We start from the raw sequence: 17,453 nt of genomic DNA, 5'->3' as shown, positions 1-17,453 counted from the left end.
ACGGGACGCTGTGAGGCTGTTTGCTCAATGGACGCGTGGTATTTGCATGTAATTTCCCTGTGCACGCAGTGCTACCCTCCCCAGGCCGCTTATTCAAGTTAAAAGCATTTTTATAGTTCTCTCCACGGCAGTCACTGCCGGGTTATTTCGCTCTTGTCTGTACCATCTTCTCCCTCAGGCCTTCTCCCTGGCCCAGGCCTCCAGCAAGGGAGCCAAGTGGCGCCAAAGAAGGACCAGAGAGGAATGTGGGACTGGCAGCCCGGAGGGACTGCTCCAAGGGCTTGGCTGCTGATCTGCTCTTTGCCCTGGACACTGGCTGAAGTTCTCTTTTCCCAAACTGTAACACTGTGATTACATTGTGGGAAATGGGCCTCTAACTCAATTAGTTCACAGAAAGTCTCTTAGATCTAGAATTTTCTCTGAACTCTCCCCTATGCCTTTCTCTTCCGCCTCACGACCCTAGGCAGCTGGCTATCGCTTTCCTTTGTTTGTTTTTCACTGAGTCTTGATTCAATTATTGCTTGGCTATTTACAGACTGATACTGCATACTCAGACCTGAGTCCGAAGGTACACAGGCTTAGGGTGCTGATTTGTCCAACTCAAAACTCAGTGCTTTTACCCTGCCTCAGTGTTTTCAACTATAAAATGGGGGTGTTACTAGCACGTACTTCATAGCGTCGTGGTGAGGGATGCATGCTTTAGTATGTGTAGAGCTTTAAAAATAAGGCCTGTTTGCCCTGGCTGGTGTGGCTCAGTTGGTTGGGCATCGCCCCGTGAACCGAAAGGCTGCCGGTTCAATTCCCAGTCAGGGCATGTGCCTGGGTTATGCGGGAGGAGGCAGCCGAGTGATGTTTCAGTCTCACATCATGTCTCTCTCTCTCTCTCCCTCTCCCTTCTTCTCTCTCTAAAAATCAATAAAAATAATTTTAAAAAAAATAGGGCCTGGCATATAGTGTTGGATAAATGTCCACTAATGGTACTGTGCTATGCCATGTTTTTCTTTACTGTCCCAAGCATTGATTCATGACTCATTCGTGGGAACAGAAACCTAGTTATAGGCTTGGGGGGGCTATTAGCCAAGATGGGGAATGAACCCTTTTCCCAGGCTCACAGCTGACTGAAGTGGGGTCAGAACAGATCCTTGGGAGCAACAAGACAGAGCTGCCAGCCCTGGCTGGGTAGCTCAGTTGGTTAGAGCGTTGTCCTTATACCCTAAGGTTTCGGGTTCAATCCTCCGGTCAGGGCACATACAAGATTCAACCAATGAATGCATAAATAAAAGGAACAACAAATCGATGTTTCTCTCTCTCTCTTTAAAAATCAATCAATCAATCAATCAATAAAGACTGAGCTGCCTGATTGGGCCACATCCCTGCCTGGCTCTGGCTGGGAAGAAGAAACCCTCAGACACGATAAACCCCTACAGGGCATGGCACTCCCTTTACGAAATGCTGAGGGCAGGACGAACGGAGGCCTCTGAACCGAGCCCGGGGTTATGGGGTAACAGTTCGCTCTGTGATGCGCTGAAGGCCTATTTTGAAGCGGTTCTAGACTCTTCATGACTTGTAGTTCACCTTTACCCAGTAATTACAGGTAGGACCTGCTTGTGGTGAAAGGTGGATCAAGGTATGTCTGAAAGCCTTCTAGTGGTTAGGGCCAGGGGCGGGAGGGAGGTCTCTGAGCTCTGCCCGGTAGCTCTGGTGCCTGGGGGGAGGCTGCCATCAGCTTGTCTGAGCCAGGGGCTTGCCCTGCAGCTCAGTCTCCTCAGTGTCAGTCAATTTAAATGACCAGCAATAGCCCGGGCCGATTTGGCTCAGTGGTTAGAGCATCGGCCTGCGGACTGAAGGGTCCGGGGTTCGATTCTGGCCAAGGGCGCATACCTCAGTTGCAGGTTCCCTCTGGCCCTAGTCCAGGCATGTGCTCGCGGCAACCAATTGATGTCTCTCTCTCTCCCACTCTCTCTGAAAAGCAATGGGGGGGGGGAAATATCCTCGGGTGAGAATTAAAAAAAAAAAATAACTAAGTAAAGGGCCAGAGATATCTTCCTGCCATCCAGGGACCTTGGAGAAAACCAAGGCAAATGGGCTTAGGTACGTTCAGCTCCAGGTTCTGTTGGCTACTCTTGAAAAGAGGGGTGATGGAAAATGCAAAGTGTTATCAGGCAAAGGCGAGAGTCTACACAGCGGCCTTCCAAACCCACTCCAAACCCTGATGAGTTGTGAAATCACGTTCTAGCAGCTGAAATTTTTGCTGATCAGTCCACCCTCTCAGAAAAAAAACAAAACACCAGACCCACAGATAAAAGGTTTCAAACACAGGTAGGTGTCTGTAATTAAGCTCTGGGATGACGTCTCCTGTCTGTCCAGCTCCCCGCTGTTCGGCGTGTGTTTGTATCACGAGGAGCCCCCGCTCTGCCTGCGTGGCCCTGGCTTGACTGACGGACCCAGGCCTCTCCAAAGGTTCCAGAAGGTGCCCTCGGAGGTCATCGACTGTCCTGCTCTCATCTGGGGCTGGCGCTCCCCGAGGTTCAGGGCCGCCCGCACTGGCCCCGGGCCCCATGAACAGCATCTGTAGAGCTGGGGGACGGGACTGGCCGAGCACTTGGGGTGGAGGCGCCCACGGGGGGGTGAGATGGCCACGCCGCGTGACCCTCCGTGGGCCCTCTGTGCGGGTCCTGGCCGTCGGCCTTGCGGATGTCGCGTGGGGGCTGCAGAGGGCTCTCTCCGGGGGGATGCCCGGGCGCCTCGGGTTTAGGGGACAATGGGGGCCTCGCGCGCCACGCGGTAACCTGAGCCGGCCCGGCGGGCTCCGTGGGGCCACGCGCCCTCCGCCCGGGCCCCGCCCCGCCCCCGCGAGCCCCGCCGCGCTCCGCCGCATCCCGCAGCCCATTGGCTGGCGCCGCGCGGCCGCTCCCGCCCCGCCGCGCCATTGGCCGTGGCCGCCGCGGTCCCCGCGCGGAGCCGCCGCTGACATCACGCGGCCCGAGGCGGCGGCGCCCCCGGCCCAGCCGCAGCCCCCCTGGCCCCGGCGGCGCGGCGTGCGCGCGGGGCGGAGGATGGTGCGCGGCGCGCCCGGGGCCCCCCGCCGCCAGAGCCGCAGCGCCGAGGCCCAGGCCGAGGCCCCGCCGGCCGCCCCGGGCAGGCGACCCCCGCTCCGGGCGCGGGGCGAGCGGCCGCGCTGAGCCGCCCAGGGAGGCGCGCGCAGCGGCCATGGGCGCCCTGACCAGCCGGCAGCACGCGGGCGTGGAGGAGGTGGACATCCCGTCCAATTCCGTGTACCGCTACCCGCCCAAGTCCGGTGAGGGCGGGCGGGCGGGGCCCCCGGCTGGGAGGAGGGCGGGCGCTGCGGGGCGGGGCCCGGGGGTCCGGGGACCGCGCCGCTGCGGGGCGGGGAGCGCGGGCGCGCGGGGGGCGCGCGGGGGCCTGGGCGGCGTCGCCTTGGTGAGCGGCCTGCGCTCAGGCTGCCCCGCGACGGAGACGTGCGCCCCGGGGACTGCGGCTCCCGACGGGCGGGGTGCCCAGGGCGCAGCGCCAGGTCCCCTTCCACGCCGCCCGGGACCCCGTTTCCCTTGGGGAGCTGAGCGCTAGGGGAGGCGAGCTCGGCATCCAGAACGGGCACCTGTGCTAGGTGCCGGCCCTGGCCCAGGCATCCAGGCCCCGGGGAGGGGCAGGCGCGGGCTGGGCTTGGGTTTCTCGGGGGACTGCCCGCATCCGCTGCTGGGAGATGGGGGAGGCGGGAACTGCGCGTGCGGTGCGGATGCGGTTCAGGAGGCCGTCGGGAGGGGAGAGAGGTGTTAACAGAGATGTTTGGGCATCGAGGTCTCAGTCACCCCCGCTGTCCCTTTGCCAGAGTCGCAGGGGAGCCTGGGTTTGGGAATGGGCATCGCTCTGGGAAAGGGCGCAGGTATTTACAATGGGTAGGGGCGCTGTGTTTGTTTTCAGGATCATTCAGATTTAGACAAATGTCGGCGGCCTCTGGGTTGCGGCACAGGCATTGGAGAGAGAGGAGGATTTTGACAGCCAAGGAGAGGGGCTCGCGAGGAGGCTGAGCGCCGGCCAGTTCTGAGCTGTTGGTGCCTGACGACCAGACCCCCTGCTCTTTTTCATTGCTCTTTGCAAGACTTCAGGGGACCCATGACTACCGCCTTCCCTTTGGCTTAGGCCCTGATGAGGCTTTCGGTGATTTTGGAGAGGTGTCAGAATTGGGCAGTGGAATAAAAGGCCTGCTAATGAGATGAGCCTGTTTCCCAGCAGTGCGCGCAGTTGGTGCCAGGCGAGAGCAGGGGCCAGACAGTGAACCTGCGCCCCTGCAGAGCGGCTGCCGGTGCTGCGTTTCTCACCACTTTTGTGCCAAAGAAGGAATCCTTGCAGAGATGAATGTGCTCCAGGGCTGTTTTAGAACAGCCTGAGATAAAACTGCGGCTCATTCGCGTGGTAATCAAGCTCTGGCTAATTGCGAGGATATGAAACCGGTGCTAAAGGATGCGTGCGTTTTGCTTTTTAATAGATGACTCTAAGCACAAGTACTTGTGAATTTTTTTTTTCTTTCTGAAACCACTTAGCTTTTATTGATCCGGGGATGAAGCGTGTTTTGCTGAGCTTGGAGTTTTCAGTCGAGTTTGCTGCTGCAGAGCATCCAGGCCTCCTTCACATTGTGGGGATTAGGGTAGGTCATTCCCTGGGAGGATATTGATATAAGTCTGAATCTTGGATGATGGTAATGATAGGACAGTGGACCAAACGAAAACTTTTTGTAGTCAACACACTATGGTTTTAAACAATCCTTTCCACGCTACCTGTGAATTCTAATCATTGAAGTAACAGAAGGTATGGTGGGAGTTTGTTTCTCTATAGCATTTCATAGCATTTCTGCATTGGCATAGGAAGCTATTTATATAGCACTATTCTGCATTTGGTTTGGTCTTTGTCATATTTTCTTTTTAATTTTATTGACTTGAGAGAGAGAGAGAGAAACGTAGATGTTAGAGAGAAACATCGATTGGCTGCCTCTCGTATGCACCCCAATGAGAGATCGAACCTGCAATCTTTCGGTGTATGGGGCAATGCTCCAACCGACTGAGCCACACCAGCCACGGTAGACCTTTGTCATTTTTGAGTTAGAAGCTATACATGCTATTCAATCCTTCTCTGAGATCTTTGCCTCTTTTTTCTTTTTTTTTTTTAATATGTCTTTACTGATTTCAGAGAGAGGAAGGGAGAAGGAGAGAGAGAGAGGAGAAATATCAATGATGAGAGAGTCATTGATGAGCTGCCTCCTGCACGCCCCCGACTGGGGATGGATCCCCCAACCTAGGCCTGTGCCCTGACCGGGAATCGAACCTTGATCTCCTGGATCCTAGGGCGATGCTCAACCGCTGAGCCACGGCCGGGCAATACATTTAATACCAGAAAAAAACAAAATGTCACTCTGTTCAATGATGAAGTCATGGAGATTGACAGTTCAAGTGCTACTAGTACTCTTTAAAACATTTAAAAGGAGGTCATTCTGTTACTTTGGAAAATTCCGGTGACTTTTCCTTGTTTGTACTTTTACTTCATTGAGAGCAGACCGATTGCTTTCACTTCTTGATTTTGTCTTAAGATCTAGGCCCTTTGATTTCCTTGTATCATGGTGGTTGTGCTGTTTTGTGCTTTAGCATCTCCTGTCTCTTTCTCTTTATTACATACATGCACATTGCTGAGCACCTGCTGTATGTCATGCCTTGTGTTGTGGGCCAGTATATGGATTCTGATCCTGTGGCCCAGTGACTTTGATGCCTCTGGCGAGCAGCAGGACAGAAGCCCTAAAATCCACTTTGTCATTGATGATGTGGGGCACAGAGGGAGTATTAACAACACAAGCTATTTGGTGGTTGTATGAGTCAGGACTCTCCAGAGCAATGGAATATATGTGTGTGTGTGTGTGTGTGTGTGTGTGTGTGTGTGTGTGTGTGTGTGTGTGTACATATATATATGATTTATTGGCTCATGTGATTGTGGGAGCTGGCCGGCAGGCTAGCAACTCAGACATCAGTTGACATTGTAGTCTTGAGTCTGATATCTGTAGGGCAGGCTGGCAGCCTGGAGAGTCAGGCAGGATTTCTATGTTACAGCCTTGAGGCAGAATTCCTTCTCCAGGCAACCTCAGTTTTTGCTCATAAGGCCTTCAACTGATTGGATAAAACCCACCCACATTATCAAGAGGTTACCTCTTTTACTTAAAATCAATTGATTATAGATATCTGTCACATCTGCAGTTACCCTCACAGCAACATCTAGACTAGTGTTTCCCCTGGGCTAGCACCATAGCCTAGCCAAGTTGACATATAAAATTTAACAGAGTGGCTTCCACTTTAATTATTCTTATTACTAAGCTTGAATTTTTAGTTGCCGAAAGAGTGCTTGTACTGTGAACATATATTTTTAAAAACAAAAAGTTACAGTCTTTAAAAATCATTATTTAAAAATGATGCTTCTTCCAAAATTTCAGAGCTTATCATCTAGTGTCAGAAGCAGAATGCATGCATGCAGAGATAAATAAGAATACAGAATGTACCATGACCAAACGGGATCTATCCCAGGAATGCAAGGTTGGTTCAATATCAGAAAAGTCAATCAATAGTAATACCTGCTATATTAGTAGAATAAAGGGGGGACACCTGCTGTATTAGTAGAATAAAGGGGGGGGAACACACATGAGCATCTCAATAGATGCAGACAAAACATTTGACAAAATCCAATACCCATCAATGATAAAAATGAAAAAATTCCACACCAAAATGCGTACACAAATGTTTATTCATAGCAGCATTACTCAACATAGCTAAAAGATGGAAATAACCCAAAAGTCCATCAACTGATGAATGAAACAACTGAGAAAGAAAATGTAATAAATCCACACAATGGAATATTATTAGGCAATAAAAAGAGATGAAATGTTGACATTTGCTAAAACATGGATGATCCTTGAAAACACTAATGCTAAGTCAAAGAAGACAGATGTATATATTGTATAATTCCTTTTACAGGAAATGTTCAGAAGAGGCAAATCCACAGAAACAGAAAGTAGATTACTGACTGCCAGTGGTGGGGGAAGGGGAAATGAGGAGTGACTACTAATGGGATTCTTTTTAGGGTAATGAAAATGTTCTAGAATTAGATAGTGGGCATTAGTTACATAACTCTGTGAATATCCTAAAAATCCATTGGATTATACCCTTTAAATAGGTACTTGTATGGTACGTGCATTATATTTCTATCAAGTTGATTTAAAAATGGACCATCGACCTAAATACAAGAACTAAAACTATAAAACCACTACAAGAAAATAGAGGAAATACTTATTTGATTCAGATTGGGCAAAGAGGTCTTTGATACAACACCAAAAACATAATCCATAAAAGAAAAAAAACACTGATAAATTGGGTTTCTTTGAAAATGAAAATGTTTCTGCTTCAAAAGACAATAGTAAGAAGATGAAAAGACAAACCATCATCTGAAAGAAAATGTTTACAAATCACATAAAGAATTTGTATCCAGCCTGGCCGGCGTGGCTTAGTGGTTCAGCATCAACCTATGAACCAGGAGGTCACAGTTCGATTCCCTGTCAGGGCACATTCCTGGATTTCAGGCTTGGTCCCCAGTGGGGGGCATGCAGGAGGCAGCTGGTCAATGATTCTCTCTCATCATTGATGTTTCTCTCTCTCTCTCCCTCTTCCTTCCTCTCTCTCAAACCAATTAAGAAAAAACGTATTTTTAAAAATAATTTTTAAAAATCTTTTTTTTTTTTTTAATATATCTTTATTGATTTCAGAGAGAGGAAAGGAGAGGGCGAGAGAGAGATAGAAACATCAATGATGAGAGAGTCATTGATCGGCTGCAGCCCACAACCCGGGCATGTGCCCTGACCGGGAATCGAACCCTAATCGCCTGGATCCTAAACCACTGAGCCACGCCCAGCCGGGCTAAAAAAATCTCAAAAAAAAAAGTAACAACCCTTGGTATGGATCTTTGTTCTAAGTAGCTTAATAAGGTAAATTCCAAAAAAAAAAAAAGATCCTGCCACCTTAAGGGGAGTTCTGGTGCCAGCTCTTAAGATAAAATGCTCTTTATTCCATCTCCTTCCAGAAGAAAAGGTTATTCATTGAGTTTCAGGCAAAGATTGGGTGTCCAGATGGAATGATAGGGCAGGTGGTTAAAGATCGGGAGTGAAACTCCAAGGAAAGATGAAGACAAAGCTTTGGAAGTCAAGTGCAAGAAAGGAGAAGCCAACATGTACTAATTGCCCACGGGGTCTAGCCAGCTGCATAGGTGTTCATCCCAACAATAAGGCTTTTTTGAAAGCGTGTTTTTGTGTGTGTTTTTAATCTCTGTTTTACAAATAAAGAAACCAAAGCTCAAAAATGTTAAATAATTTGTTCTAGGTCACCCTGCTGGGAGACAGTAACATCAGCATCAGACCCAGCTCTGTCCTAAGTCAAGGCCTTTGCTTTGATTCTATGAGGGAGGGAGAAAGGGAGGGGGAAGGAGGGAGGGAGGGGGGAGAAAAGAAGGGGAGAGGGGGAAAGGGGGAGAAAGGGGGAGAAGGGAGGGGAAAGGAGAGAGGGAGGGGGAGGGGAGAGGATGAGAGGACTGGGCAGAGGATTGCGTTCTAAGAGACATGTCCACATTCATGACCTGGGTGAAAAAATGGAGCAAGTGAGAGGTAGGAAGAGAGTCAGACTGAAAGAGGTTTCAGAAGCCAAGGGGCAGAGAGCCCCAGAAATAGAGTTGAGGCCTTCCTGGAGTTCCTAAGGTGCATGGAGTGTGAGAAGAGACCATTGGCCTGGTCGGTGTTCCAGAGAACAGTTTCAGTGGAGTGGTGGGAACAATTGTAAAGATTTGAGGAGTTACTGGATGTGGGGTGGGAGCAGAGAGAGGAGGAGGGATGGATGGATGGATGGATGGATGGATGGATGGATGGATGGAAGGATGGGTGATGGATGGATGGAGGGAGGGATGGGTGGTGGATGGATGGGGGATGGAGGGATGGGGGATGGATAGATGGAGGGGTGGGTGATGGATTGGGGATAGATGGATGGGGGATGGATGGGTGGAGGGATGGGGGATGGAGGGATGGGGGATGGATTGGGGATAGATGGATGGGGGATGGATGGGTGGAGGGATGGGGGATGGAGGGATGGGGGATGGATTGGGGATAGATGGATGGGGGATAGATGGGTGGAGGGATGGAGGATGGAGGGATGGGTGGTGGATGGATGGAGGGATGGGGGATGGATGGGTGGAGGGATGGGCAAGAGGGTGGACATTAAGGCATGGGAGATGGAATTGTTTTTTGTGTTTTTTTTTAAGCTGGGGAGAGAGTGTGCTTGTGTGACGAGGCGAGTGAAAAGCCGGCGGAGAGGAACAGAAACGTTAGGGAAGGATGGCTGTGGAGGCCTGCAGGAGGTCGAGGCGGCTGGGAGTGAGAGCTCAGGTGAAGACGCCCTTGGACTGGAGGAGGGGGGATAACTTCCTGAGACGGGGAGAGTATGGATAGAAACAGGGGCGTTGTGAGGGGTTGAACTTCCGTGGTGGAGGGTTCGGAGGGAGCCCCACGAGGACGAAGGAAGGTAATAGGGGGGCGACGTTTACTAACAGCATTTACTGAGTAGTATTCATGACTTGGGCGATTCCTCCATTAATGTAAACTCCGTAACTTTTCTGGTTTCACCTCATGTATAATAAATACGTGATTTCTCACGTATAGAAAATATATTTTACTAAGCGTCGGCTGTAAATCGCTTAAATGCCGTGAGATGGCTGCTTCCACTTGCGGCACCTCCCGCTCTATAAATAATGCACTTGGAAAGTAGGGCTCGCAAGTTCTGGACGTAAATAATTGATAGTCGAGCTTTCCTGCCCGACGGCTTGCGCGGTGGCATCTCCTGCAGGTGACTGCTCCTTGCGCTTTAAGCTGTCGGGTCCCCCACGCGCCTCCGTCTGGGCTGTGGCCGCTCTCGGCTCTCGAAGAATCTCTTCTGGCCTGTTGTTTAACTAAGGAGTCGCCTCGCTTTGTGGGGAGCGATTTCATCCTTGTTGTTTTGTCTAAAAAAAATTTCTAGACTAAAGCTTCATGCGTAGAAAATCCAAAAATTGACAACTTGGTTGTTTTCCTGTTAGGGTTTTCGTCTTCCTTCCTGTGGCTTCCACACGGGCTGGGCTGAAAGAATCCAGTCTCTTTTTTTTTCAGAGTTTGCTGGGAACCTTCAATGAAAAGAGACACTGATTTAGGGAGTGAAATCCGTATCCCAGCTGATGTCGCTCGCACGGGAGCCTGGGGCGTTTCATAGTTGCTCCGTATTAACCCGAGAACTGGGGTGAATGGGAGCAGTGGTGAGGTGCGTGGTCGTGTGAGTCCTTCACTTTGGAGAGCTTACCTTCGTGGGGGAATTAGGTTGTAGAAATCTGGGTTACGAGGCGCTTCTTTAATTGTCAGAGCTGGAAAGCATTCCCTGACAGAGCCTGCAGTGTCACCTGCGCCTCCGGTGGTGACAGGTGACTGTCATCACATGCTGGCACTCCCTGGCACAGTTCCGGATCTGTCTGGATGAAGCCTGTGGGGATTCTGCCCCCTGACTGCTGGCTGCATCCAGGTGCTGTAGTGTGGGGCAAAGAGGGCCGTGCCACGCCTGACGCCACGCGGCCTTGGCCACGGCCACGGCCACGGCTAATGAATTGGAGGCTCACGGTGTGCGTGCGTGTGTCTTTCTTTCATGGCACTAAGCTGTTGTCCGGTTAAACCCCATAATCCATGTAGTAATTGCTAGGCAAAGTCAGGGCCAGCTGTAGTATTTTAATTCGTATTTTCCTATTAAACAATCATCTGAAGCACATATGACAATTGAAGAGCGTTGTAGAGGGTTGTACACGTGGTGTCGGGGGCTCTGAGACTCGGTGTTCGGGTAGGAGCTGGCTTATGAAAATCTAGGCAAAGGATTGTATGTGTCTGTATGTACGCTGATCTCCGTGGTTAAGATTCCTGACTGCGCCAGGGACAGAGAGTAGCCACCTCGAGTGTAAGTGGAAAAACCAGGAACAAAATACACACATACGTTCACTGATGTGCCTCATGGGGCCTTCTCGTGGTTGGGCCGATGGTATTAGAGACAGGTCGCGGCAGAGATTCAGTTAAGAATGCTGGAGGGGAAAACAGCGATCTGGTTTATGTTTCCTAGCTTGGCTTCTCGCCGCTTCGAGTTTGCTTATTTATTCCATGCCATTGTGCAGACCCAGAGAAGGACGGCCTCCTGGGCTTAGCAATTGCTCTGTTTGTTGGGAGCTAACATTTTTTCGAATCTGCGCCTTCGCTTGGGTTAGTCGGCCTGGCTTCATTTGCTCTTTCTGTGTCGCCCTCTCCAGGAAGCTATTTTGCCAGCCACTTCATTATGGGAGGAGAGAAGTTCGACTCCGCTCACCCCGAAGGCTACCTGTTCGGAGAGAACAGCGACCTGAACTTCCTGGGGAACAGACCCGTCGCGGTATGGCTGCCATCCGTCTCCGCCGGGGCTAAGCGGCCACTGCCAGCCGTCGCTGGCCCCGCAGTGTCTGTAGCTTGGTCTGAGTTGAGAGGGGTCCCGGGAGGCAGACGGCGGCCTGTCTGGCGGAGCTGGGGCCTCTGGCACTAGACGCTGAGCCGAGGGTAAGGCCGTCTCCCAAAAGCCAGCTCTCCGGGGGCTTCAGCCCTCCGCCTAAATGCCAGCTCTGCAGACAGCCCTTGCCCAGCCCGCCAGCTTGCCCTCTCCTAGCTTTATTTCCTTCTTCAGGGCGCTTAATACCATATAAACTTATTTCTCTGTCTCCCCCCCTGTTTACTATCTGCCTCCCCCTTTAGAAAGTGAGTTTCGTAGGGCAAGGACTATTCTGACTGTTGCATCGCAGCACCTAGGCCGAAGCCTGGCCCGTAATGATAGCCCTTCATAAAGAATAAAGATTTCTTGAATGAATGGTGGAGGGTTGCCCTTGGCGTCTGAGTTGATGTCAGGCTCTGTCTCTCTCGGTCCCTTCAGCTCATTCCGTAAACGTGCTCTGAGTGCACTGTCTGCACCCAGCATGCAGCTTGGGGATAATAGCTGCCCTGGGGCTGTTGAGCGGCTAAGGAAGGTCCCATGGACTTTGGACATTATTTCTAATCCTCCTAGAGACCCACCTGTCCGAGGAGTTGTTATTAATCCCGTTTTGTGAGCTGAGCGAGAGAACTGAGGTTCTGGGAGATGAAGAATGATCGTAGCAGCGTCGACGAAGGGCATACTCCGTGCCGGGCGTTGTTCTAAGGTTTCATGTAACGTTCCCAATGCCCTGGCTGGCTTGGCTCAGTGGTTGGAGTGTCGGCCCGCAGACTGAGGGGTCCCGGGTTCGATTGTGGCCAAGGGCACATACCTGCGTTGCAGGCTCTATGCCGGCCCCAGTCGGGGTGCCAAGAGGAAACTAATCGATGTGTTTCTCTCACAGTGATGTTTCTCTCTCTCTCTCTCTCTCCCTTCCACTCTCTCCGAAAAGCAATGGAAAAAATCCTCTAATGAGGATTAAACAAAAAAAAAAAAAAAGGTTCCCAAACTCACATCAGTAGGTCTGCCAGGCCACAGAGCAATAACCTTTCTTCCCACTGCTTCTCGTTGCTTAAATATCCTGCCTTCCTGTCTCTTAGAAACCCCCGTTTAGTCCGGCAGACAAAAACGTATGAGCAGGAAATGTTTAAACGGCAAGAAAGGTCCAAAGTGAAGGATTCTGTAGGGATGGGAGTGAGAGAGAAGCAGGCGAGGGCCCTTGCCCCGGTGCTGGTGCTGAGAAGAGGTGGCCGGCGGCCTGTCAGCAGAGGGGTGGGGGAGGCGCTTTCCAGGAGTGAGGTGCCGCCTGCAGGCCTAGAAGCATTCACGTTTTTTGTTGACCCAGCAAACGTTTACTGAGCAACTACTATGTGCCAGGTACTGTGATAGGCGCTGGGGCTACAAGGCTGAAGTGAGCAAATAAGGAAACCGGCCTGGCGGGAGTGGACATCTCCTCTGATGGCGAAAGGCGATTGGAAAGGTAGGCGGGCTCCGTGACCTGGAGGTTTCTGACTCTCTCCTGTAGCCACGGGGAGTATTGAGGATTCAGAGGCGGGTACGTGACCTGGAGAAATTTGTTTTTCCAGGACGATGAATGTGGTGATGGGCTTCCCATCTTGAGCTGTAGTTCAAAAACAATTTTGTTGGTGGTGGTTTTACCGTTTTCGTCTGGCGTGGTCCCTCTTTTAATCCCGAGTCCAGCAGCACTTCTCAAAATGCCAAGTCCTTCAGCTTCAGGTGCCGTTCCACCGGCTGTGACTTGCCAGACGTGCGCTCCGGTTTTGCTGCGATGACCTTGGCAGTTGGAGGAGAAAGATCTGCCCTTCGTGACTGAGCCGGGCGTTTCTCTCCCCCGCTGAAGCCAGCTCACGCTGGAGCGCGGCCCCTCCTCTGCGTGGACTCGCCCTTCGCATCAGTTTTGTCTTTTGTCTTTCCTCGTGTCTGGTGTCAGAATAGTTCTTTGTTGGTTGGTTTGTTTTTCACATTTTTTACCTTTCTGGGCTGTAAAGATGAGGTTGGAGCACGTCGGTGCTCCGTTAGGCTCGGCTGAGGCCCGTGCTGCTGACGGGCTTTCCCAGAGTCCCGCCATCGCCATGGTCACCCCTGTCCCCGAGCCCGCGGCGGGCTGGACGGGCGGCCTTGACCTCACACCTGAATCTTTGCCGCACCCGGAGCGTCAACACGGGCCTTTCTGCTGTTGTTTTTGGTAGTAATCCTTACCGTATCCTTTGCGGTGCGCAGAGCAAATGTTTTTTTCTCCAAAATTTCGCGTTAAGAAAGCAAATCAGAAATTGGTAGCTACCAAGTAGTCACGGGAGCGTCAGGTACCGCTTAGGGAATATAGTCAATAACGTTGTAGTAACTGTACGGCGCCAGGTGGGGACCGGACATATGGGGGGAACGCTTCGTAAAGTATTAAGTATATGATCGTCTGACGACTGTGCTGTACACTTGAAACTAATACAGAATAATATGGAGTGTCGGCTGTGATTGAGAAATAAAATTTAAAAAAAGAAAGGAAGCAAATCAGACAACTTCGCACAGGTGGCTAGAAGTATAGACTGAACGTAGCCCACTTTCCCTTCCCTTCCCCGCCCCTGTGCTATTTAATAACAATCAGAGCTGACATTTCTGAGGCGCTCACTGTTTGCCAGGCCTGGGTGCTCTAGGCTGTCCAGACACGTTGTCCTCCCACCCTGATGAGGAAGGTTCTCGCTTGACAGATGAGGAACACAAGGCACAGAGAGTTTAGACGAAGGTTCCGGAGCCTGCGAGCGCCTGCGTCGGGATTTGAACTCGCCGTCCAGCCTCAGAGCCATTTCTGCCGTCAGGTCAGGTGGCCTCGGGACCTCTGCCCACCTCCCGCCTGTGAGCCCGTGCACCTGCTGGGGTGTGGCGAGGGGTCTAAAAGTAGACCAAGTGGCAACGACATGTTCTCCTGGAGTCTTTCTTGAGAGCTCTGCTGGTGTGTAATTCCATCCGCCCGCCTCGCCCCTGGGTTTGCGTCCCTGCGCATCGTGCCTGGTTAGGGAGGGGGCCCAGTGATTGAGCAGCGAGTGGCCTGAGTCCGCGGGACCTGACGGCTACTCTCTAGTAACACATCTCCGGTGTCCGGGCCCGGGCGTCGGGTTGCAGAGGGAAGAGAGCAGCCTTTTAAAGCCGCCCGGCCGCTCGAGGCAGGAGCGTGAAGACGGTGGTTGACATAATTTGTTATATAAAACAGAAATGACATGGACTTCCTGGCCTGTGGGACTTGTGGTCTTCCCTGGCGTTCCTGAACGATCAGACCAAACAGAGGATCGTTCGATGGACCGTCGCTCCGCCTGTAGTTTATACCGGAGCAGTACTGAGCTGCTGCTTAAGAGAATCCATGAAAGTCAAATTTATCGTCTCCCGGGTCAGATCTAAAGAACTAGAGTAGCCCTGGCGGGCGTGGCTCAGCGGTAGAGCGTCAGCCTGTGCACCAAAAGGTCTCTGGTTCGATTCCCGGCCAGGGCACGTGCCCGGGTTGTGGGCTCGATCCCCAGCAGAGGGGCGTGCAGGAGGCAGCCGATCAATGACTCTTATCACTGATGTTTCTCTCTCTCTCCCTCTCTCTGAAATCAATAAAAACATATCTAAAAAAATAACGGAATGCCAGTTTAGTGTGTCTGTGCATTTGTATTTGCGGGTGCATAAAAGCACGTAAGAGAACGATGCATTTGAATGTGTTGCAGTGGTAACTCTTGGGGGTACGTCATCACAGTCACCTATATGTTGTTTGAATTTTCCCCATTGAACATGGTTTCATTTTTTAATTAAAAGCATTTTAATTTTCTTAGAGCATAGAGAAGGGACTGCTGCTGAGCAGAGGAAGGAAGGGGGTCTAGGAGAATATAAAGAAGTAGGAAAATCAAGGAAGTTCCTAAAATTATGGGTGTGATTTTTTTGGGTGAACTACAGGAAGGGCATGTGGCCCGCTGAGGAATGGGGCGAGGTGGCCCGGCCGGGCAAGCGCTGGATCGCGCATGGATGTGCCTGCTTTTTCAGTATCTTGGGGAAGATAGTTTGAAACTACTGCCTAGATTTTTTTTTTTTTTTAAATACAAAAAGCACCACCCGAGTTCGCTCCTTCTTCAGCTGCAGGGCTGCGTTGGCTGAGCTCGCGAGTGGGATGCGTGTCAGACCCGCCGCCCTGCTTTGAGAGGGAGACAGGGATCGTGGTTGTATCTGTCTGGTGTGTAGACTTCAGGGTATAATTTTGTGGATTAAAGTGATAGAAAGGGGTTGCCCCGTAACCTGAAATTATGAGGAAGGAAAGAGTCTCGGGAAGAAGCTGGGGAGAGACGAGCGAGCAGCAGCAGAGCGTTTCTTAGTAGCCGGTCACCTAGCGGGTTACCTTCCCTGAGGATTTCAGGACCAGTTCGGAGCGTAAACTACGTGCTGGGAGAAGGCGGAGGCGGGGGAGGAGGGGAGGAAGGAGCTGCGCCGTCTCCGTTTTTACCTTAGTTTGGTTTCTTTAATTATCATTAGGCCATGCCCAGCATTGCTCTCCCATTCCACAAATCACGGATTGATTGACTCATTCAGTCATCCCTTCATTTCCCTGAGCAAGACAAAAGGCCTTTCCTGCTTGAAGGAACTTTTCCCAGAGCCAGAGGCCTGAGCCCGTGGGAGGAGGGGCTGACGGTCCGAGGCAGCGGGCGAGGGAGGTCTGTGCGCTGCGGGCCGGCGGCACAGCTGACGGGGAGGGGAGGGTTCGGGGGGCGCAGGGAGAGCTGCGGGTGCGGAGCCAGGACTCCACCGAGGGCCCGGGTGCCTTTCTGCGAGCCTTGGACTTCTGTCCCGCAGGCATGGGAATCACAGATGGATTTAAGACTGGGAGTCGCCTGGCCGGCGTGGCTCGGTCGGCGGTTTGAGCATCGACCTATGATCTAGGAGATCGGGGTTCGATTCCCGGTCAGCGCACAGGCCCGGGTTGCGGGCTCGATCCCCAGTGTGTGGCGGGCAGGAGGCAGCCGATCAATGATTCTCTCATCATTGATGTTTCTGTCTCTCTCTTCCTCTCCTTCCCTCTCTCTGAAATCAATAAAGATATATATTTTTTTTAATTAAAAAAAAAAAAAAAAGACTGAGCACCATGCCCAGCTGGTATGGCTCAGTGGTTGAATGTCAGCCCACTGGTTGCTGGTTCGATTCCCGGTCAGGGCACATGCCCAGGTGTGTAGGAGGCAGCCAGTCGATGTTTCTCTCTCGCCGCTGTTTGTATCTCTCCCTTCCTCACTCTCTAAAATAAAGAAAAAAATCAATAAAAACATATTTTTAAAAAAAGACTGGGAGTCATATCATACACATTTTGAAAGATCAGTCAGACCGCAGTGTAGAAAATGAATTAGAGCACCGTAAGAACAGATAAAGGAGAACCAGTTGTCCCAGTGAGACTCAATGGAAATCTGGTCGGGGGCAGTAGGAATGAAGAGGAGGGGGGTCTGGTACACGAGGCTGGTGCCCGGTTGGCAGCCAGTATAAGGGGCAGAGACTGGCCGTTGGTAATCAGAGGTCTCCGGGGCCTTCCCGAGGGACACGGCCAGCTCGTGGGCTTTCTGTTGTATGTGGCAGACCCATGCCTGCTCCTCTGAGCCCTTTCACTTTCCAAAGACGGCTGTGCCCATTCTGGAAACATGTCGTGTGGCCCACGGCTTCTCCAAGCTCCCGAGAGGCCCCCTCCCCTGGCACATGTGAGACCCAGTGCCCTTGTCAAGGTGGTAACTCTGCGTCATGAGAGGATGTCCCCATGGCAACAGGCTCTTTCTCCACTGGCTTTATACTCCACACCCCGTGACCAGCACCCTCAGGACCCACGCCACACACACGCCTGCTCCTGTCAGT

The 17,453-nt window shown here is 51.7% G+C and overlaps 1 protein-coding gene across 1 annotated transcript in view; it reads left to right on the top strand.

The window, feature by feature from the left end:
• Positions 1-3,198: 3,198 nt before the first annotated feature.
• The window catches only part of RNF157 (ring finger protein 157), a 46,250-nt gene continuing 31,995 nt past the window's right edge, over positions 3,199-17,453 (top strand). Inside the window, exons 1-2 of the mRNA XM_087826362.1 lie at positions 3,199-3,298; positions 11,401-11,519. Coding sequence (XP_087682488.1) covers positions 3,211-3,298; positions 11,401-11,519 — 207 coding nt within the window. The 5' untranslated portion in view covers positions 3,199-3,210. The remainder of the gene's footprint in view (positions 3,299-11,400; positions 11,520-17,453) is intronic.

Source organism: Miniopterus natalensis, chromosome 17 (assembly GCF_054644295.1).
Source record: "Miniopterus natalensis isolate mMinNat1 chromosome 17, mMinNat1.hap1, whole genome shotgun sequence".
Taxonomy (NCBI): Eukaryota; Metazoa; Chordata; class Mammalia; order Chiroptera; family Miniopteridae; genus Miniopterus; species Miniopterus natalensis.
The sequence above is the reverse complement of the archived record's forward strand: the minus strand, read 5'-3'. Positions and strand labels throughout refer to the sequence as shown.